We start from the raw sequence: 24,013 nt of genomic DNA, 5'->3' as shown, positions 1-24,013 counted from the left end.
CAGAGAAATCCTGTGTCCTCCTAATATTGATATACATATATCTTAATTCCATTATTTTAGGTCTGTGTGTATTGTTGTGAATTGTTAGATATTACTGCACTGCTAGAGCTAGGAACACAAGCATTTCGCTACACCAACAATAACATCTACTAAATATGTGTATCTGACCAAACAAATTTGATTTGATTCAGAGGAGCAGGTGGGAAACAACATAAAAACGTCTATGGGAGTGGACCTGCTGAATGCGGTTACTCATGGGTTTTTATGATGACCACAAATAGCTGTCGTCATGGTGTCCTAGATTTGTTGGTCACTTGATGTCTTTCTTTATGGTTTGTATAGCCTTTATCTGTTGGGGCATCTGTATGTTTATCCAACTAATGCAGACTTTACCATCTAAACTAATACTTCATAGCCAAACCATACAAGAAAGTAAATATCTGCGTTCAATTACTTTCCTGAACTGATGAACTGCATGATAAACAACGTCCATTTCCACCCTAAACTAAACGTTCTCTATGAACATCATTCCCAGTTGGACATGCTCTCCTCTGGCATGTGTGTGATTTCTACCTCCCCTCTCTGGACAACATCTGAATAACACAGCATGGAGCAGACAGGAGCAGGATCAGAGATGCATGTTGCTCATTCAAACAAGGACGTGTGAGATAAGTGGAAGTGACACTCCATGGTGTTTTATGGAATAAAAACATTGAAATTAGTATGGATGTTATCACACACATTATTATTCAGATCTATGACAGATCAACTTGCTTGTGTTATAAATTAGGCAGAGGAAATCTGGCTATGATAAGGCTGATTTGTGTGAATTAGAAACATGAAAAACAGTGATGTGTGAATGTAGCTATTCTCAGAGTAAATATTCTCACTTCGGTCCCTGTGGGGAGGCAGACAGAGCCGGGAGCAACCTCCCTGGTGTAGTGTTGGCAGAGATGTTGACTAGATGGTATACAGCTTATTTCAGAAATGACTTTTCATAGCAGGTTAAGAGAACTTATGAGACGTAAGCTAGGGATTTGAAAGCAATAACATACGGCTCAGAACTTTACTCCCGGTCCATACTGCTGCTTGTCTACAAAGTCAGGGTAGGGACATCCCAAGGATTCTGGATAGCACTAACCCTTCCCAATCCTACAGAAAATCAATTCCAGTGGGACTAACCACGGGTTAGAAGGGATAGCACTCACTCCCTGGTTTCTCTTCTCTTTCAACCGCCCTCTTTTTCTTCCATTAAACTGTTGACTGTGGTTGGTGCTGCCATCTCCTCTGCTTGCCGTGTCGCCCCCCATTTACCATTATTTCACCATGATGGTTTGTTTGTTCGCATCAGTTTAGGGATAGATTGGCAACCAATCTACAGGCTGGTTGAGGTACTGCCTGTATCTGTACGGTCTGCTGGTTCACCACACACACATGTAAAAGAGTCATGATTTATTCAAGGTTTCGTCTGTCTTTATTTAGTTATTCAGACAGATCAACCCAATGCATTGTGGTCCCATCACAGCATGTACATCAGCAGGTACAGCAGGTCTCAATCTCTCAGACAGCAAAGGATACAATGTAGAGACAGTGCAACCCAATCCATAGTCTGGGACAGGCATGTCTTAGCTCCATGTCTTGCATTACAGAGAAGGCTACAGTACTGTATGTGTGCAGAATAGCATCAGAGGGATACATTGAAGAAGGCAGAAGAGGGAAGCACTCATGAAATTGGGACAGTAAAGCGATTTTACATAACAACATATTTGTTTCCCTACTTTGAAGTAGTCTAAGCTTCTGTGATTGTTATGTTGAGACGTTAAGCTGAGTAAATCACAGCGGGACAATTAATAGTAGTCATAATTGACGTTGGCGCCGTGTCTGTAGGAACCGGGGTCCTGGGGCCCGATGGGGGCGTTCTCGTCATAATGGTGCTGGTGACCTTGGTCTGATGACCGGGACAGGTCCATCCAGTAGGACAGGTCAGTCTCAAGCCTCTGTGGGATGGATGGACAACAAGAGATAAATCCACAATGAATTCAAGCTAGAAGACTCGTGAACTTGTTTGAATGACAGTGAATAGACAAGGTGTTAGAAGAGACAGTGTGTGTATTTGTGTGACAGCTGCAGTAGGAGAGACCCATCTCAAGGACAACTGGAGATACAATGAAATAATATCGTAATAGCAGATGCTTTGATCCAAAGTGACTTGCAGTACATTCAGTCCATTTTAATTTAAAAATATATAATGTATGAACCCAGCGGGAAATCAACCTAAAGTAGTGTAAACATGTTTGCATAGATGAGGTCTTGGAAGGGATGGTGCGTCTGAGTTATAGCATGACTGGTGTTAGAGGGCAACCTCACGTTTGTCCACGTTTCTCTTGACTAATTAACCGACACGTTTTCCATGAGGCATTTCTGGAGGCAGGGGGCTTTATGTGGCGAGACAGTTTGGACAGGTCTGCCGCTGTTGGACGATGGCCGCAGATGTGAGAGAAATATTACGGCCCCTCATCGACTGATGTTGGAGCTGGGATGAGCTGGAGCTGACACACACCACACACACACAGGGGGCAGCTGCTGAGCCCGCTAGGAGACAGGTGTCACAGACACCGACATTAACCCAATCACACAGCCTCGTCATAAAAATATCAACACACACCTTATAATAGAGCTGTCTGGACAGTGGAGAGTGGTTGCATTGTGTTGCTAAGATATTGCTGTAGAAAGGAAGCCATGTCTCTGTACAGCCTATATGAGACTGAAGCAAACACAAAGACTGACCTATTCATATGTTGACCTATCATTCCTGTAAATGCCACCATGTCACTTATACAATGATGGAAAAATTGTCAGAATTTCTATAACGATGTTAAAGGAAAACCATTCAGATTAGATTAAAAGAACATAACTAGTAGCATAACAGGGATGTGCTTGTACTATGCTGTACATTCTTCCTGTAAGTCAGTTATTTGTAATGTTAAATGGAATTGTATATTTAAGCAACAAGGCATGAGGGGGTGTGGTATATGGCCAATATACCACGGCTAAGGGCTGTTCTTATGCACGACGCAACGCGGAGTGCCTGGATACAGCCCTTAGCCATGGTATATTGGCCATATACCACAAACCCATGACGTGATTGCTTATATAAACTGGTTACCAACGTAATTAGAGCAATAAAAATACTTTTTTTGTCATACCCGTGGTATGAGTCTGATACGACGGCTGTCAGCCAATCAGCATTCAGGGCTTGAACCACCCAGTTTATAAAACATGATAGTATACGATGCATTTGTAGTTTACTAGACCGGATTACCATAAGGACTGTAGGAATGTTTTACTGACCAATGGGTAAAGCATCTGTGTGTGCAGAGTGTAGTGTATTGTGAAGGGTACAGTGTGCAGTGCACCTACCGCCTCGTCATAACCCATGTGCATGAACTGCATGATCCACTGCTGCACATCTGGCCTGCTGCGGTCCCAGATGTTCCTCTTGGGCCTCCGTAGGGAGGTCAGGAACTCTTTGGCCTTGGAGGGGGCCACCGCCACCCCCACCTCCACCCCCACAGGCTTCGTGTCTCCGCCCACTAAGGAAATACAGGTAGGAGAGGTTAAGGGTCAAGGTGCGGATGTAAAGCAGTCAATAACCACACCTGTTTGTCTACAACAGTGTTGGAGGCAGGGGAAGTGTGTAGGGAGCAGGGGAGCTGTCAGTGACAGAGATAGAGTGGTTCTGACCGAGCAGCAGCAGCCAGGAGAGACAGGAGAGGAGCCTAAGGCTGCATTAGCGACACTCTATAAATATCAATGGGTGCTTTTTATTATTAATAAGACTCATAAAGCCATCATCATCTGAAACTGTCACTTATCAATCCAGGCATTCATCCCACAGAGGACTGTATGTTTTGCATGCCATGGAGGTCTGTCTGAATTTGACAGGGCTATTCAAAGATAGACAAGTGTGAAAAGTTTACCGCCTGAGGTAGATTTGTCAATAAAGTTATTTATGAAAGGTGAATTGTTTTCCTGACATTTATGACGCAGACATGTGGATGTACTGTGGCTCAGTGTAGTCAGTGTGTGTAGTCTCAGCTGTGAGATGTTTCTCATGAAAAACAGCCATAATCCATATTACCACCTCTTTTCTTCAGTAGTCTGTGGAGCCTGCTCTCCCTTGTGCCATCTGTTGGAGACGCACAGACACAAGAGGTTAAATAAAGACAAATCAGATATATTGTACTTGATCTAAACATTACCTCACTTTGAATCAACTGTTATATCATTACTGAGTGTACAAAATATTTGTATTGAGTTGCACCCCCTTTTTCCCTCAGAACAGCCTCAATTCGTCAGGGCATGGACTCTACAAGGTGTCGAAAGTGTTCCACAGGGATGCTGGCCCATGTTGACTCCAATGCTTCCCACAGTTGTGTCAAGTTGGCTGGATGTTCTTTGGGTGGTGCAGCATTCTTGATACACACGGGAAACTGTTACATGTGAAAAACCCAGCAGCGCTGTAGTTCTTGACACACTCAAACCGGTGCGCCTGGCACCTACTACCATACCCCGTTCAAAAGGCACTTAAATATTTTGTCTTGCCCATTCACCCTCTGAATGGCACACATACACAATCCATGTCTCAATTGTCTCAAGGCTTAAATATCCTTCTTTAACCTGTCTACTCCCCTTCATCTACACTGATTGAAGTGGATTTAACAAGTGACATCAATAAGGGATCATAGCTTTCACCTGGATTCACCAGGTCAGTCTACTCTATGTCATGGAAAGAGCAGGTGTTCCTAATGTTTTGTACACTCAGTGTATATCATTATTATGACCTATGACAGAGAGAGTTCAAGTAAAGAGTAAATAAGAAATCTAATACGGAAGCAGCTCTGTTTTATTACATTTAAGTGTTACAATTCTCCAATTAAGTGATAGACGTCAAACCTATGCAGTATATAGAAACCTTGGTGAGTATATAAAAACAGTTGTACAAATAATGTTTATATAAAAAAGGTTTTATCCATCCCTTCATACCCATTCACCATACCAATACTTGAAAAACACTCCAGTTATCAAAGTATTACCAGGGCAACCTAAACAACACATTGGAAGGTCCGTTGAACAACAATGGAATTCTGGCACTGGTATTTCTATTTTTCAACCATTACTATGCAAGATGAATACAAACTGCAAGCTTCTCAAATAATTCACAGCTCTGTATGGGTTTTGATGACAGCCGTTCAGGAACTTGGGCACCGCGCAAGATAAGAAGTTGCCCCCATCCCTCCTGCTAATTGGGCAACTTGTTTTGTTGTCTGAGTGAGGGAAATGCTGTAAATTAAGATGACTCAATGTATTTTGAAAGATGAGACGTTGAGGATTATAATAAATACCGCTCTGATGTCGTACAACCAAGTCAAACACCCGTGAGTCCAAATGTGCACTTCACATCTCCACATCATAAAACTCATGTCATATGCAGTGTCAACGTTTATGATCAGTATGTTTGATGTACAGTTACAATATGACATATCGTCATACCCTGGGTTGTTCTGAACAGAATGAGCCTGTGTTTGTTTATTGTGAAGAACATTTGCCATGGCACACCCTCCTGAACGCACTCTTGACTCCTTTCTGTGCCCACCTGACCCAGATTACGATTTATAATGGACCGTTTTTGGATTGCGTAAACAACAGTAATTGTGTGATGGCGGGGATGCAGGGCCATGTTCCAAACAAAACAACTACAAGTGTGCTTGCTCTAGTTACTCTATGGCACAGCTAGGAGAGCTCAAAAAAAAGTTCCTTATAGTTGAAGACTCATCTTTGAGTCATAAAAGTGCATTGAAATTACTTAGGAACTGTGCACACTTTGGAGAGGTGTGTGGCCACTTGGAGACACCAATCAGACTTCTCACTCAAATCCTTATAATTGTTTTGTCTTATGTTGCACCTACCCCATATTCTCCAGAAATATTATTATCATGTTACTGAACATATCCAGAGTATTTTCGGATTTCGTTATCAACAAATGCGGCAAAAAGTACAGTAAATATAAAATGCACATAAAATCAACAGTGTAATGTCTGGATTCAGTCTTGTGAACTGTTGTGTCCTCAACTTTGGTCTAATAATTTTCCCATTATCTCCAAACTGTTCCCTTTCAATTGTTACCATGGTTATGCAAATGCTTTTCATATTTATTTTGTAAGAAACATTTCAATTTAGCCATATCCATATAGGCCCATTCCCTCGAGTGTAAAGGGTTAATGGGTGTGTTGTATAAATGTAGTTCTTTAAATGTAGTCTGGTTTGATATTAGAGGACCGGTTAGAGAGGTAGAGAGTTGAGACCTTCTTCCTCTAGCTAGCAGACAGTAGACGGTAGGACGGTGATATTCACAGGCAAACAATGTGACGTGAGGGTGTGAAATCCTCCCTCCAGGAGCTGTGGTTAGGTTTGACTGCCTTTTGTCCCCCACGCACAAATACTTCAATCTCTCTCCTCCCTTTTTTTTTACTCTCCCTCCCTCTTGCTATTCTCTTGGTTTACCTCTCCTTCTTTCTCCCTCTCTCTCTTAACCATTATTCTTTCTCCCAGTGTACTTCAAAAAATCAAAGCCTCCCACAGAGCATCCAAGATGGTGGCTACAGGGCGGATAGAATAGCCACTGAACACTTTCAAAATCAGATGTCACACTGTCCTCGAGAAGAAGAAAAAATCAAGTCTCGGTTAAACTCAGCAATTTCGAAACAGAGTGAGAGGGGAAAATATATCGAGACAGGCGTGCAGGCGCCCTTTTCCAAATCTCTATTCTCTGTAACAATTTTGTCACGTGGCAACATACTATGACATTTGAATGCATCAACCTGCAAAATGACAGTATAAATGTGATGGGTCAGTGAGTACACTCAATCACAAATGTACAATATGAATGACGGAAGGGTTTTACCTGAGTGAGCGCAGTAGGAGAGGAAGGCAATTAGCAGTAGAACCTGCAGACAGAGGTTGTGGAAAGCCATGGTCTCCGTCTCTGTTCCAGACGTCTCTCTGAGTCTCGGGAAGCAGTGGGAAGAAGAGGCGGGAGGAGAATCAGGTGAAGTGGAAGCAGGAGTCTCCCCACAGGGCCAGAGAACAAACATTCCTTCCTGGAGGAAAACCTGCTTGTGCCGGTTCAGGAATGTCATAAAAGGAAGGCCCAGCCAAACAGAAGCACTCAGTTATTCTCTCTAAAGTTGAATGTGTGGGTGATATGTTCGTTGGATGGGTAACATTTTATTTAGATAGTCTGTAGTCCTTCTGTAGATGCTCTATCTACAAGCCATCAGTAACACTTAAACTAACTTTCTACTAACCATAACCATAACCTTATCCTAACCCTTAACTTAACACTTACTTTAACCCTAGCCCTAACCTTAGCCCTTACCCTAACCCTTATTCTAAACCTAACCCTAACCGTAACCTTAGCAAGCAGTTTGTTGATAGTATGACCATCTGTATAGCATCTACAGATGGACTATTCGGACTATCCAAATAAAAGTGTGACCGAGCATTGCTACATGTACAGCAGTGCAAGGCTAAGATACTGTGCTTTCTCTTACTGAGATACAGTGGGGAAAAAAAGTATTTAGTCAGAAACCAATTGTGCAAGTTCTCCCACTTAAAAAGATGAGAGAGGCCTGTAATTTTCATCATAGGTACACGTCAACTATGACAGACAAATTGAGAAAAAAAAATCCAGAAAATCACATTGTAGGATTTTTAATGAATTTATTTGCAAATTATGGTGGAAAATAAGTATTTGGTCACCTACAAACAAGCAAGATTTCTGGCTCTCACAGACCTGTAACTTCTTCTTTAAGAGGCTCCTCTGTCCTCCACTCGTTACCTGTATTAATGGCACTTGTTTGAACTTGTTATCAGTATAAAAGACACCTGTCCACAACCTCAAACAGTCACACTCCAAACTCCACTATGGCCAAGACCAAAGAGCTGTCAAAGGACACCAGAAACAAAATTGTAGACCTGCACCAGGCTGGGAAGACTGAATCTGCAATAGGTAAGCAGCTTGGTTTGAAGAAATCAACTGTGGGAGCAATTATTAGGAAATGGAAGACATACAAGACCACTGATAATCTCCCCCGATCTGGGGCTCCACGCAAGATCTCACCCCGTGGGGTCAAATTGATCACAAGAACGGTGAGCAAAATTCCCAGAACCACACGGGGGACCTAGTGAATGACCTGCAGAGAGCTGGGACCAAAGTAACAAAGCCTACCATCAGTAACACACCACGCCGCCAGGGACTCAAATCCTGCAGTGCAAGACGTGTCCCCCTGCTTAAGCCAGTACATTTCCAGGCCCGTCTGAAGTTTGCTAGAGTGCATTTGGATGATCCAGAAGAGGATTGGGAGAATGTCATATGGTCAGATGAAACCAAAATATAACTTTTTGGTAAAAACTCAACTCGTCGTGTTTGGAGGGACAAAGAATGCTGAGTTGCATCCAAAGAACACCATACCTACTGTGAAGCATGGGGGTGGAAACATCATGCTTTGGGGCTGTTTTTTCTGCAAAGGGACCAGGACGACTGATCCGTGTAAAGGAAAGAATGAATGGGGCCATGTATCGTGAGATTTTGAGTGAAAACCTCCTTCCATCAGCAAGGGCATTGAAGATGAAACGTGGCTGGGTCTTTCAGCATGACAATGATCCCAAACACACCGCCCGGGCACCGAAAGGAGTGGCTTCGTAAGAAGCATTTCAAGGTCCTGGAGTGGCCTAGCCAGTCTCCAGATCTCAACCCCATAGAAAATCTTTGGAGGGAGTTGAAAGTCCGTGTTGCCCAGCGACAGCCCCAAAACATCACTGCTCTAGAGGAGATCTGCATGGAGGAATGGGCCAAAATACCAGCAACAGTGTGTGAAAACCTTGTGAAGACTTACAGAAAACGTTTGACCTGTGTCATTGCCAACAAAGGGTATATAACAAAGTATTGACAAAACTTTTGTTATTGACCAAATACTTATTTTCCACCATAATTTGCAAATAAATTCATAAAAAATCCTATAATATAATTTTCTGGAATTTTTTTTCTCATTTTGTCTTTCATAGTTGACGTGTACCTATGATGAAAATTACAGGCCTCTCTCATCTTTTTAAGTGGGAGAACTTGCACAATTGGTGGCTGACTAAATATTTTTTTGCCCCACTGTATGTTGATGTTTTTCTGTCGAATGTCTTTACACAGAAAGCGGAAAATGGTAACTGTCAAACAACTGTTCAGCCTGATCAATGATGTCATTGAAACAACGACAACACAGAAAACTGTATCATATTTCCTCCACATATTCAGCAGTAAATTATATAATTTTCCTGTGTGCTTTTTTCAGACCACGTAGTAACTTAACAAATAGCATCATACTGCTGCAATCAACAAATCTGGGGCCATATTTATGGAACACCACTCAAGGACGTTTTCCCCTGGGGCATGTTTCCATGCAGAAAGAGCAAAATATCTCAAGGGAAGGACAGATGTTTCTGAACAGGAAAAAACACATCCCCACAGAGAAAAAAAAAAAAACGTTTGAATTTAATTTAATTTCCTTACTTTACTTTGAAGTGTGTCTGAGCCCCAAGATCATGGAGACCAGTCCTCTTTACACAGGTAGGGGGCAGTAGAGAGGTGTGCTTTTAAATTATCCCAATTCTGCACCCTTTTCTCTTTATATTTTACATATATACAGTACCAGTCAAAAGTTTGGACACACCTACTCATTCCATGGTTTTTCTTTACTTTTACTATTTTTCTACATTGTAGAATAATAGTGAAGACATCAAAACTATGTTTAGTTCATTTTATTCCGATCTCCTCTGCATTATTGTAGCCATCTGCTGCAGCCTGTCAACTATGCCTCTGCCTATCCCTGTTCTCTCCTCTCCGCACAGGCTACACAAACGCCTCACACCGCGTGGCTGCTGCCTCTCTAACCTGGTGGTCCCTGCACGCACGACCCACGTGGAGTTCCAGATCTCAGGCAGCCTCTGGAACTGCCGCTCTGCTGCCAACAAGGCAGAGTTCATCTCAGCCTATGCTACCCTCCAGTCCCTCGACTTCTTGGCGCTGACGGAAACATGGATTACCACTGAAAACACTGCTACTCCTGCTGCTCTCTCCTCGTCTGACCATGTGTTCTCACATACCCCGAGAGCATCTGGTCAGCGGGGTGGTGGCACAGGAATCCTCATCTCTCCCAAGTGGACATTCTCAATTTTTCCCCTGACCCATCTGTCTATCTCCTCATTTGAATTCCATGCTGTCACAGTCACTAGCCCATTTAAGCTTAATATCCTTGTCATCTATCGCCCTCCAGGTTCCCTTGGAGAGTTCATCAATGAGCTTGACGCCTTGATAAGTTCCTTTCCTGAGGATGGCTCACCCCTCACAGTTCTGGGGGATTTCAACCTCCCTATGTCTACATTTGACTCATTTCTCTCTGCCTCCTTCTTTCCACTCCTCTCCTCTTTTGACCTCACCCTCTCACCGTCCCCCCCTACTCACAAGGCAGGCAATACGCTTGACCTCATCTTTACTAGATGCTGTTCTTCTACTAATCTCACTGCAACTCCCCTCCAAGTCTCCGACCACTACTTTGTATCCTTTTCTCTCTCCCTCTCCTCCAACACTACTCACTCTGCCCCTACACAGATGGTAATGCGCCGTCGCAACCTTCGCTCTCTCTTCCCTCTGCTCAATCCTTCTCCCTCCAATCTCCTGATTCTGCCTCCTCAACCCTCCTCTCCTCCCTTTCTGCATCCTTTGACTCTCTATGTCCCCTATCCTCCCGGCCGGCTCGGTCCTCCCCTCCAGCTCCGTGGCTTGATGACTCATTGCGAGCTCACAGAACAGAGCTCCGGGCAGCTGAGCGGAAATGGAAGAAAACTAGACTCCCTGCGGACCTGGCATCTTTTCACTCCCTCCTCTCTACATTTTCTTCATCTGTTTCTGCTGCTAAGGCCACTTTCTACCACTCTAAATTCCAAGCATCCGCCTCTAACCCTAGGAAGCTCTTTGCCACATTCTCCTCCCTGCTGAATCCCCCCTCCTCCCTCTCTGTGGATGACTTCATCAACCATTTTGAAAAGAAGGTTGACGACATCCGATCATCGTTTGTTAAGTCAAATGACGCTGCTGGTCCTGCTCACACTGCCCTACCCTATGCTTTGACTTCTTTCTCCCCTCTCTCTCCAGATAAAATCTTGCGACTTGTGACGGCAGGCCACCCAACAACCTGCCCGCTTGACCCTATCCCCTCCTCTCTTCTCCAGACCATCTCCGGTGACCTTCTCCCTTACCTCACCTCGCTGATCAACTCATCCTTGACCGCTGGCTATGTCCCTTCCATCTTCAAGAGAGCGAGAGTTGCACCCCTTCTCAAAAAACCAACACTCGACCCCTCTGATGTCAACAACTACAGACCAGTATACCTTCTTTCTTTTCTCTCCAAAACTATTGAGCGTGCCGTCTTTAGCCAACTCTCTTGCTATCTCTCTCAGAATGACCTTCTTGATCCAAACCAGTCAGGTTTCAAGATTGGTCATTCAACTGAGACTGCTCTTCTCTGTGTCACGGAGGCTCTCCGCACTGCTAAAGCTAACTCTCTCTCCTCTGCTCTTGTCCTTCTAGACCTGTCTGCTGCCTTTGATACTGTGAACCATCGGATCCTCCTCTCCACCCTCTCCGAGCTGGGCATCTCCGGGGCGGCTCACTCTTGGATTGCGTCCTACCTGACCGGTCGCTCCTACCAAGTGGCGTGGCGAGAAGCTGTCTCCGCACCACGTGCTCTCACCACTGGTGTCCCCCAGGGCTCAGTTCTAGGCCCTCTCCTATTCTCGCTATACACCAAGTCACTTGGCTCTGTCATATCCTCACATGGCCTCTCCTATCATTGCTACGCTGACGACACAGAACTAATCTTCTCCTTTCCCCCTTCTGATAACCAGGTGGCGAATCGCATCTCTGCATGTCTGGCAGACATATCAGTATGGATGATGAATCACCACCTCAAGCTGAACCTCGGCAAGACGGAGCTGCTCTTCCTCCCGGGGAAGGACTGCCCGTTCCATGATCTCGCCATCACGGTTGAAAACTCCGTTGTGTCCTCCTCCCAGAGTGCGAAGAGCCTTGGCGTGACCCTGGACAACACCCTGTCGTTCTCCGCTAACATCAAGGCGGTGACCCGATCCTGTAGGTTCATGCTCTACAACATTCAAAGAGTACGACCCTGCCTTACACAGGAAGCGGCACAGGTCCTAATCCAGGCACTTGTCATCTCCCGTCTGGATTACTGCAACTCGCTGTTGGCTGGGCTCCCTGCCTGTGCCATTAAACCCCTACAACTCATCCAGAATGCCGCAGCCCGTCTGGTGTTCAACCTTCCCAAGTTCTCTCACGTCACCCCGCTCCTCCGCACACTCCACTGGCTTCCAGTTGAAGCTCGCATCTGTTACAAGACCATGGTGCTTGCCTATGGAGCTGTGAGGGGAACGGCACCTCCGTACCTTCAGGCTCTGATCAGTCCCTACACCCAAACGAGGGCACTGCGTTCCTCCACCTCTGGCCTGCTGGCTCCCCTACCTCTGCGGAAGCATAGTTCCCGCTCAGCCCAGTCAAAACTGTTCGCTGCTCTGGCACCCCAATGGTTGAACAAGCTCCCTCACGACGCCAGGACAGCGGAGTCACTCACCACCTTCCGGAGACATTTGAAACCCAACCTCTTTAAGGAATACCTGGGATAGGATAAAGTAATCCTTCTACCCCCCCAAAAAAAAAACATTAAAAAATAAAAAAACATTGTCAAGTGGTTATCCCACTTGCTATAAGGTGAATGCACCTATTTGTAAGTCGCTCTGGATAAGAGCGTCTGCTAAATGACGTAAATGTAAATGTAAATAACACATATGGAATCATGTAGTAACCAAAAAAGTGTTAAACAAATCAAAATATATTTTATATTTGAGATTCTTCTAAGTAGCCACCCTTTGCCTTGATGGCAGCTTTGCAAAATCTTGGCATTCTCTCAACCCGCTTCACCTGGAATGCTTTTACAACGGTCTTGAAGGAGTTCCCACATATGCTGAGCACTTGTTGGCTGCTTTTCCTTCACTCTGCAGTCCAACTCATCCCAAACCATTTCAATTGGGTTGAGGTCGGGGGATTGTGGAGGCCAGGTCATCTGATGCAGCACTCCATCACTCTCCTTCTTGGTAAAATAGTCCTTACACAGCCTGAAGGTGTGTTGAGTCATTGTCCTGTTGAAAAACAAATGATAGTCCCACTAAGCGCAAACCAGATGGAATGGTGTATTGCTGCAGAATGCTGTGGTAGCCATGCTGGTTAAGAATTCTAAATAAACCACAGACAGTGTCACCAGCAAAGCACCCCCACACCATAACACCTCCTCCTTCATGCTTTACGGTGGGAACTACACATGCGTAGATCATCCGTTCACCCGCACCGCGTGTTCTTGCCATAATATGGACTTGGTCTTTTACCAAATAGGGCTATCTTCTGTATACCCCCCTACCTTGTCACAACACAACTGATTGGCTCAAACGCATTAAGAAGGAAAAACATTCCACAAATTAACTTTTAAGAAGGCACACCTGTTAATTGAAATGCATTCCAGGTGACTACCTCATGAAGCTGGTTGAGATAATGCCAAGAGTGTGCAAAGCTGTCATCAAGGGTAGCTATTTGAAGAATCTCAAATATAAAATATATTTTGATTTCACACGTTTTTGTTTACTACATGATTCCATATGTTTTATTTCATAGTTTTGATGTCTTCACAATTATTCTACAATGTATAAAATAGTACAAATAAAGGAAAACCCTTGAATGAGTAGGTGTGTCCAAACTTTTGACTGGTAGTGTATATATTTCCCTACTTTTGCCCAGGTCCCACAGGACTATAAAGGGAATACGGTGCCATTTGAGACGCACCCTCAGTCATGTTTTGAGAGATTCCTCTCAACCAAGATGACACCATGTTTAAGACATACTGCAACCTTGTCCTTGTCCACTCTCTGAACTGAAGGTAGGAGAGGTGTTAAAGGCATTATAAGTGAAATCAATATGTTGGATATCTTACCATCAGTAATCTTTCTCTTCAGTGCTGATGGCTGATGTGGACAGGAGGCAAGGCAACAATGTGCTCTCTTCTTGTTGTGATGAATACCTCATTGATCCACTCTGCAGGTTGCAAATCAAGGAATGCTGTCTTTGTTAGCGTGGCATTGTGAAAATGTGTTAGTGTCTATTCCAGATTATGGACAAACCAACTTTGTCCTTGTCCCTAGGAGCGATGGAACAGCTACTTGTCTATTTCTTATTATGGTGTACAGACAATATATCGACAGCAAATAGAAAACACACAACTCAACTTAAAAACAGAACAAGACTCACCTCTAGGCCTCACCTCCCAATATTTATTTAAGTATTAAATACAATTGTTCGCAAGAAAAAATCCCTCCAGCAAAGCGTATGACTACAATATCTACCATATGTTTGTAATACACACTAATTGGCTACCAATCTATTGTTTGTATATATATATATATTGTTGTTTATGGGATCATAATAGTGGTCTTTACCGTGTTAGTAAATTGGCTTATTCTATTTAGTAGGCCAAGATTAAATGAATGAAAGTATTTCTCTGCGCTTTAAAGCAAGCCATCCTTGAGCGGGCGATGTTCAGTTAATGGTCGATTAGGCTTTCAGGGAGCCACTGCTTCACCAACCGACAGACTATTTGGCAAACATCTGTCAGCGTGCAGACTGACTCTTCCTCAAGACACACTGAGAGAACTCAGCTGCTGTGACTTGCATGAGAGTCACATGATAGACCCCTCTGTCTGTAAGGCGCACACATAGGTGAGATTCCCCCTGTGATTAGCATTATAGACTGGGATGGAACACACCTTAACCTTGGGGTTTGAATGGTTTGCCTGCCTGGCATGTACCCTGATAGTGAAATCTCAGTCTGCATTCCTGACTGTGCTCCTGTGAGAGGACGGAACACCTGCACTCAGCTCAGGGCTGGCCTCTGCAGTGAAACAGGGGTCAAAGAGAAGTCACAGAGAGAGAGGGGCGACAAGCGCTCTTTCACTCTCTCACACACACAGGGGTAAAACACTGGGGGAATAAATAACACTTAAGCTGGGTAGATTCAGAGAAATAGGAGAAAGGTCACGCTTCAGGAGATTTCTACATAACACACAGCATCTCAATGTTCATTTGGTGTGCGATTTCTTAGAACCGGCAGCCGTAGAAAAGTGTTTAGGTGTACAGTGTATCTATAGCTATGAGGATGATACACACTTTACACCATCTTGACCTGACGCCATCCTTATAACAACTCTACATCCACCTATCCTATCGCCTCTGTCACCATGGCAACCGGGGGAAGGCTTCTTCTTTAAAGTGTGTGTTAATGGTAAAGTTTCCCCCCATGTTGAGTGATCACCCCGCACGCCACTACACAGCATGCCCTATTCCCTGCCACCGCAGGCCACTACACAGCATGCCCTATTCATTGCCTCTCTCTGATCTCTCTCAGCCAGCATGACATGCAGTTGCTGCATGCCAGGCGAAAGAACACACAGATACGAAGAGGACAATACTTAATTCTTGGAGAATTCAAACACTTCCACATCACTGCTCTTTGAATCGCTCAATAGTTACAGTTACAGACATCTCTGATATGTGGATTTGCAAAGGGTCGATTACACGGATTAAGCAAGTGCTTTTTAGTCCAAGAATAAGCTAAATCTGTGTTCAGGAAACTTGCCCTGAGTAGTAGTTTCAAGCAAGCCAGGATTCTGACAAACATGTTGATAGCTGCTGCACGATTGTACATTTCCATTAATCAATTGTTTAACAACTTTAACTTCTGTGCCAAGGACATCTTTTGGGAGGAGAGCTTTGCATGCAACGGCTGTTCAAGACAAGTTTAAAGAAACAGACTATTCACAAGAATTACAGCTCCAGGTTCCTGGGAGAGTTTAATTGGGTTGTAGCAAGGCAGTTTCACACATAGAACGCATACATATTTATTGTCCATGGACACAACACAAGGCAAAGTCAAGTGTATGAGAGACCTGATCTGGTGTCAACGTGTGTTCTCTGTCTATCACACGTACAGTACTGAGCATCACATGACCCCCATGCAGAGGCTCCACCCCCTCCCTTTCTCCTCTTTGGTGATTGTCAATACATGTCTTTTCCAGGGTCCTCTGAGGACATAGATTAGGCCTCTATATACAATTTACACTACTTGCATGCAGTAGAGAGATGTTGGTTCTAGTTCTGGTCCCGTAATCATAAAGTGTCTCAGAGTAGGAGTGCTGATCTAGGATCCGTTTTTCATTTTAGATCACAATTAATTAGATTACATGGACAGGGGGGCCTGATCCTAGATCAGCATTCCCACTCTGAGACGCTTGATATGGCCCCAGATCTAGGCTCAGGTACCCCCTGTCCATACACTCTTATTCATTTTGATTTAAAAGGCGAAACTGATCCTGTACCAGTTTTTGTATATGCTGTTGTTGTGGTTCCGGTTCCTCACTCCTCGTCAGGGTCGGACAGCTCATAGCCCAGGCGGCTGGCGGAGGGGAAGTGAGCCCAGAAGGTTCTGGACATGTCTTCAATCTTCTCATAACCAGCTTGCTCGCGCAGAGCCTCCACCCAGCCGAAGAAGTCAGAGGAGGTCAGAGCCCAGTTGGGCATGCTGCGCTTCTCACGCCCCACATCTGCTGCTGGGAACCAATGAGAGCACGAGAAGAGGATGTCATAAGGGAACCAATCAGAGGCTGAGTGAATGATACTGCACTTCACTAAGACTGGACACACATGACACAACTTGACATGGATTGATAGCTGTTTACTACATACATTATTTTCAGTGTAATACATAATCAATACACAATCAATACACAAGCTGTATTCATTGATTATACATGTGTGTTTGTGACAGTGATAGAACCACTGTACGGAACCTTTGCAATTCTCCCACTTCCCAGCCTTCCTCCCTGCTACACCAACTATAACAGCCTCGTTAATTTCTCAGTGTTTACCTCTGTCACCCCTTCACTACAACCTGAGCTTAAGCCGCATTCCTTTAACCAAAGTCAATAAAATACCTTGTAAAAAACGGCTTGTCTTCGAATTGAAACCAAAGCTCCCGTTGAGCATCTCAGACTTATGGTTGATTAAAGACCAGTCTGGTGCGAGGGGCTCCGGACGTCCCCTAGGCCCAGAGATAGGCCTCTCACTGTGGGGTGGTGGGAGAGAGGGCCAGGGCCACGCTGGGAAAGCAGGCTAGGACAACAACACTCCACAGCTCCCAACTCAAACATAACAACCATGTTAGTGAGAAACTATAGGAAGCTACGGGGATATGATGTGGAGGCCCCAATGACGTCTTCTCTTACGTCTGTCCCTCTGACCTCTCTCTCTCCTTGTCTCTTGCTGTGTGTGTGTACATACACTGAGTGTACAAAACATTAAGAACACCTCCCTAATATTGAGTTGCACCCCCCCACAAGGTGTCAAAAGTGTTCCACAGGGATGCTGGCCCATGTTGACGCCAATGCTTCCCACAGTTGAGTCAAGTTGGCTGGATGTCCTTTGAGCGGTGAACCATTCTTAATACTGTTGAGAGTGAAAAACCCAGCAAAGTTGCAGTTCTTGACCAACTAAAACCGGTGCGCCTGGCACCTACTACCATACCCCATTCAAAGGCACTTAAATATTTTGTCTTGCCCATTCACCCTTTGAATGGCACACATACACAAGCCATCCATGTCTCAAGACTTAAAAATCCTTATTTAACCTGTCTCCTCCCCTTAATCTACACTGATTTAAGTGGATTTAACAGGTGACATCAATAAGGGATCATAGCTTTCACCTGGATTCACCAGGTCAGCCTGTCATGAAAAGAGCAGTTGTTGCTAATGTTTTGTCCACTCAGTGTATGTCTTCAAGCTATAGTTGCACAACTAAAAATATTGAATCAACATTGCTAGGGCTGGTTTGATGGAATCCAACTCCATCTTGCTAACACCTGGTTACCCAGTCTCCCAGTAAAACACACTCACCTTTGCCTTTGCCTGCTGTCTCCTCAGCCCCTGAGTTAGAGGGAGAAAAGACACAGGAATGATTCAGACAAGCGGACAGAACTGAAGGAACCCTATGGGTCTTCATGGTGACTCACACAGCTCTGTTGATGGGTGACTTGTGACAAAACAGAGATCAAGTGAATTAGTCTAGCCAGTGTTCTCAGTATTGACAAAACAGAGAAAGTGAATTAGTCTAGCTAGTGTTCCCAGTATTAAAGTGTGTTTTGATGGACCACTCTCTCTTTCTCACTAGGATTGAGGAGTGTCTCTCTCTCTCTGACATTGCCCAATATGGCCAACACGCTGGGCAGGCAGCAGCAGGTTAGCAGACAGAGGGAGGGAGACAGAGGCAGTGAGGTGGAAGACAGGCGATGAAGAGGATATGGAGCGGCTGACTGCTAAGTGCCATGCGCTGCGCCTGGCCCTGGACTGCTCTGACATTCACAGCCTTTATTAAATCTCCTCAGAGGAGAGGAAGGTCGCGGCAGAACAATGAAGAGGTAAGTAAAGGCCAGTAGAGAAACACAAAACTGGGTTCAAATGCTATTCAAAGTAATTTCAACATACTTTCTCTGGGATTGGTTGAGTTTGCCTGGCACAATAGAACCAATAGAATAGACTGAAAATTACAAACCCCGCCCATCTGGCACTCCAGGAACCAGCGACCTTTCGGTTACCTGCCGCCCATTAATAGGGCGGCAGGTAGCTTAGTGGTTAAGAGCGTTGTGCCAGTAACCGAAAGGTCGCTGGTTCTAATCTCTGAGCCGACTAGGTGAAAAATCTGTCGATGTGCCCTTGAGCAAGGCACTTAACCCTAATTGCTCCTGTAAGTCGCTCTGGATAAGAGCGTCTGCTAAATGATTAATTATTATTTAATTATTATTATTATATTTATAATTATTACTGAAGCAAACGCTAAAAATCTCAAATAGTATTTGAACCCAGGTCAGGGTTACATAGGGGAGGGGAAAGGTAAACGCTCAGCTTGGTCAACAGAGACTAGAGAGAGCTAAGCACGGTAGGCACACAGTGTAATACTTCTACCGTCTCAATGAAAATGAAAAAGGGAGAGAGAAAACGAAAGAGCAAAAGAAGGGAATGAACTATGACTGGTCTACTCTGACCTCCATAAACCGCAACCAGATGTTTTTCATCAAAACAACGTAATTTCCACTCAATCAAATATCTCGGAGTGATGTTGTGACAAAGGCTCTATTGCATCGCCACCACAGAGTAAGAACACATTCTGTTCCTTCCTGTTGTAAAGGCGTTTTGTTGTTGTTGCTTACAACCTGCAGCAACACCATGAGCTAAGTAATACACGGGCAGTACACACACTGCTATTGCAACAATGCCACCATGCAGGCACTGCTGTATGTCTCTGAATAGCCAATACTGCACATGCATTGTGTAGGCAAGGCAAGCTGGAAGAAGCTCTATTCAATTAAATATACAGTATTGTGGTGTATTGTTGAAGAAATGTTACCAACATTATATCATGGGAGGACATCCGTTTAATTTGAAAGAAAAACCTTCAAAACTTTCTCCTTATATTCCACAATAAAATCCAAGTTTACAGAGAAATGTCTGACTATAAACAATGTAAAGAGATATGCTGTGTACTAAACTTCATATTTGATGCATTGAGACAGAACCGAGTAAAAACACTATAATCAATATCTGTCTTACATTTTTTTGTTGTTGACTGTACCGGCCGTTGTAATGTCACAGCAGATTTGTCAGAAGGTTACATTCCTAGTGAACTAATGGATAACATTTCCTCCAGAGAAACAAACTGACTGTCTGGCTGCATCTCCAAGGTAATTAGTTCCAGTTGACGGTTTCTGAGAGTCGCTCCAGTCTGCAGTAAGAGACAACAGCAGGGCAATAACAGTCTCATTCAGATTTAACTCACATTAATGGGGAGTGTCTCAATAGTGCAAAGTGGATTCCTCTCCATATCTCCTCTTATTCATCTACAGTACACAAAGCCGAGAACCCAGTAAAGAGGTAGTGAACTTTCCTCTTTTAAAAGCCCACAGAGATATTGGGGAGATGAATTGAAGAAAGGAGGCCACCACCACCACTTCAGACTTGAGTTTCATCCAAGTACAAAGTCACAATCCAATACTACGCTTATGCACAAAATACAGTGGCTTGCGAAAGTATTCACCCCCCTTGGCATTTATCCTATTTTGTTGCCTTACAACCTGGAATTAAAATGGATTTTTTAGGGGTTTGTATCATTTGATTTACAGAACATGCCTACCACTTTGAAGATGCAAAATAATTTTTATTGTGAAACAAACAACAAATAAGACAAAAAAAACTGAAGACTTGAGCGTGCATAACTATTCACCCCCCCCAGAGTCAATATTTGTAGAGCCACCTTTTGCAGCAATTACAACTGCAAATCTCTTGGGGTTTGTCTCTATAAGCTTGGCACATCTAGCCACTGGGATTTTTGACCATTCTTCAAGGCAAAACTGCTCCAGCTCCTTCAAGTTGGATGGGTTACACTGGTGTACAGCAATCTTTAAGTCATACCACAGATTCTCAATTGGATTGAGGTCTGGGCTTCGACTAGGCCATTCCAAGACATTTAAATGTTTCCCCTTAAACCACCCGAGTGTCACCCGAGTGTTGCTTTAGCAGTATGCTTAGGGTCATTGTCCTGCAGGAAGGTGAACCTCCGTCCCAGTCTCAAATCTTTGGAAGACTGAAATAGGTTTCCCTCAACAATTTTCCTGTATTTAGCGCCATCCATCATTCCTTCAATTCTGACCAGTTTCCCAGTCCATGCCGATGAAAAACATCCCCACAGCATGATGCTGCCACCACCATGCTTCACTGTTATGAGAGGTGTTGGGTTTGCGCCAGACATAGCGTTTTCCTTGATGGCCAAAAAGCTACATTTTAGTCTCATCTGACCAGAGTATCATCTTCCATATGTTTGGGGAGTCTCCCATATGCCTTTTGCCGAACACCAAACATGTTTGCTTATTTATTTCTTTAAGCAATGGCTTTTTTCTGGCCACTCTTCCGTAAAGCCCAGCTCTGTGAAGTGTACAGCTTAAAGTGGTCCTATGGACAGATACTCCAATCTCCGCTGTGGAGCTTTGCAGCTCCTTCAGGGTTATCTTTGGTCTCTGTTGCCTCTCTGATTAATGCCCTCCTTGCCTGGTCCGTGAGTTTTGGTGGGCGGCCCTCTCTCGGCAGGTTTGTTGTGGTGCCATATTCTTTCCATTTTTTAAATAATGGATTTAATGGTGCTCCGTGGGATGTTCAAAGTTTCTGATATTTTTTTATAACCCAACTCTGATCTGTACTTCTCCACAACTTTGTCCCTGACCTGTTTGTAGAGCTCCTTGGTCTTCATGGTGCCGCTTGCTTGGTGGTGCCCCTTGCTTAGTGGTGTTGCAGACTCTGGGGCCTTTCAGAACAGGTGTATATATACTGAGATCATGGAACAGATCATGTGACACTTAGATTGCACACAGGTGGACTTTATTTAACTAATTATGTGATTTCTGAAGGTAATTGGTGGCACCAGATCTTATTTAGGGGCTTCATAGCAAAGGGGGTGAATACATATGCACGCACCACTTTTCTGTTATTTATTTTGTATAATTTTTTTCATTCCACTTCACCAAATTGGACTATTTTGTGTATGTCCATTACATGAAATAAAAATAAAAATCCATTTAAATTACAGGTTGTAAGGCAACAAAATAGGAAAAACGCGAAGGGGAATGAATACTTTTGCAAGGCACTGTATGTATGTATAGGCAGTAGCAGCTGGCATTCAATTGAAATCTCTCTCTCATATATATATATATATATAGGCCTGTGGGCCTTGAGAGACAATACTTTGTCTCTACACTTAGTGTCAGATGTCAAAAAATACACTTCTGATATGCAAACATTTTCAAATATCTCATAACATTCTGCCCCAATATTTGATTCAAAATTCTGTCATCTGAAGCGCATCTTACATCTTCTATTTCTATTTACTGTAGGTTAAAATGACGTTGAAGAGATGTCTTGTCCTCACTGGGACCTTTTGGATGCCTTCCATTATCACTGATGAAAATGACACAGGCTCAGTCTCTCACCTCTATTCACCAGTGTGGCACTGGAGGCTGCTGAGGGGAGGACGGCTCATAATAATGGCTGGAATGGAGTCAATGGAATGGTATCAACAACATGGAAACCACGTCTTTGATGTGTTTGATACCATTCCATTGACGCCATTCCAGCCATTATTATGAGCCGTCCTCCCCTCAGCAGCCTCCACTGCAGTGTGGAGTGCTAACAGGCTGACTTACCTATTAGAGAGAGGAGACCCAGCAGGACGACCCAGAGCAGCATTGAGACACAAAGACGAGGCATGGTTTTACACTGTGGTAGGTAGCACAAAGACAGAAACACAACCACTAACTGTGAGAAATTGTGGCAGCTTGTTCTGTAACATCTTAAGATTTAGCTTGGGGAGAAGAGTTGTGTCAGAGAACAACAGAAGAACACAACAAAGAAGGTTTGAAACACAAGTAAGAACACAAAGAGTTACATTTAACATTTGAAGGTACATTTCGGATTTTGCAGCAGGTGCAGGATTTGCATTTTCCCCCAGTAACAGATAAATCACCCAAAACAAAACGAAATCAATAAACACTCTTAATTTACACTGATACAGGTACCTGGTTCTGGATCCGGGCTGTTGTTCCTCTTGCTCTGGGCATGTAGTGTGTGTATGTCCAGATATACCCAGACCCAGGAAGAACAGATACAGTAAACAGAGCTGTCCAGGATATGTTGGTCCTTCACACTTCAGCATCACATGCCATACCTTACCTCCAAACCAACCACCCTCTCTTTCCTACCCGGTCTCCACTTCTCACACCTGAAGCAGACATGTCAACGGACTGAAAGGCTTCCTTTGTGGAGGAAGATGAGAGATGGAGGAGAGGGAGAGCAGGGAATGTCAACACTCTTACCCCTCACCAATAGGTCCGATGCAGACAAATTGTACCTATCTATATAACTTACAAATGCTTATGTTCCCAAGCACCGCAATCATGTACTGTTGATTAAAATAATTGTTTTCTGCTGCTCAATTTGTCCATTAATTTAATGAAACATCATTATCAATAATGCTTTCATGTACAGTATACGTTCAATCAATACCTCCACATCTTGAAAGTGAAAAACATCATAGCCTACATTGATTTTGTAACCCACAAATCTCACACAGCAGTGCACAATCTAAAATCCCACCGGGGCCACCCATACAATTTTTTTTTTTATGCATTCGTGATTGTAAGTCGCTTTGGATAAAAGCGTCTGCAAAATGACCTACAGTGAGGGAAAAAAGTATTTGATCCCCTGCTGATTTTGTACGTTTGCCCACTGACAAAGAAATGATCAGTCTATAATTTTAATGGTAGGTTTATTTGAACAGTGAGAGACAGAATAACAACAAAAACATCCAGAAAAACGCATGTCAAAAATGTTATAAATTGATTTGCATTTTATTGAGGGAAATAAGTATTTGACCCCCTCTCAATCAGAAAGATTTCTGGCTCCCAGGTGTCTTTTATACAGGTAACGAGCTGAGATTAGGAGCACACTCTTAAAGGGAGTGCTCCTAATCTCAGTTTTTTACCTGTATAAAAGACACCTGTCCACAGAAGCAATCAATCAATCAGATTCCAAACTCTCCACCATGGCTAAGACCAAAGAGCTCTCCAAGGATGTCAGGGACAAGATTGTAGACCTACACAAGGCTGGAATGGGCTACAAGACCATCGCCAAGCAG

The 24,013-nt window shown here is 43.8% G+C and overlaps 2 protein-coding genes across 5 annotated transcripts; both read right to left on the bottom strand.

The window, feature by feature from the left end:
- Positions 1–1,455: 1,455 nt before the first annotated feature.
- On the bottom strand, positions 1,456–7,131 carry LOC121537345 (augurin-A-like). 2 transcript variants are annotated; one of them, XM_041844996.2, is made up of 4 exons: positions 6,965–7,131; positions 4,145–4,189; positions 3,421–3,593; positions 1,456–1,997 (listed from the first exon to the last, which is right to left on the bottom strand). In XM_041844996.2, the coding sequence occupies exons 1-4, from the start codon at positions 7,032–7,034 to the stop codon at positions 1,848–1,850; spliced, it is 438 nt and encodes a 145-aa protein (XP_041700930.1). In that variant the 5' UTR covers positions 7,035–7,131; the 3' UTR covers positions 1,456–1,847. The 2 variants fall into 2 exon arrangements, with proteins under 2 accessions (XP_041700930.1, XP_041700929.1); XM_041844995.2 differs by having other exon boundaries at positions 4,142–4,189; positions 6,965–7,130.
- Positions 7,132–16,046: 8,915 nt separating this feature from the next.
- On the bottom strand, positions 16,047–23,036 carry otos2 (otospiralin 2). Of its 3 annotated transcripts, none has more exons than XM_045207376.1 (4): positions 22,896–23,036; positions 22,524–22,596; positions 18,175–18,204; positions 16,047–16,830 (listed from the first exon to the last, which is right to left on the bottom strand). In XM_045207376.1, exons 1-4 carry the CDS (start codon positions 22,935–22,937, stop codon positions 16,640–16,642), a joined length of 336 nt encoding a protein of 111 aa, XP_045063311.1. In that variant the 5' UTR covers positions 22,938–23,036; the 3' UTR covers positions 16,047–16,639. The 3 variants fall into 3 exon arrangements, with proteins under 3 accessions (XP_045063311.1, XP_045063310.1, XP_045063312.1); XM_045207375.1 differs by having other exon boundaries at positions 16,047–16,833; positions 22,896–23,032; XM_045207377.1 differs by having other exon boundaries at positions 16,047–16,833; positions 22,882–22,977.
- Positions 23,037–24,013: the final 977 nt, after the last annotated feature.

The sequence above is a fragment of the Coregonus clupeaformis genome, chromosome 24, assembly GCF_020615455.1.
Source record: "Coregonus clupeaformis isolate EN_2021a chromosome 24, ASM2061545v1, whole genome shotgun sequence".
NCBI classification, from domain to species: domain Eukaryota; kingdom Metazoa; phylum Chordata; class Actinopteri; order Salmoniformes; family Salmonidae; genus Coregonus; species Coregonus clupeaformis.
Note: the sequence above shows the minus strand (reverse complement) of the source record. Positions and strands in the feature narration are given on the sequence as shown.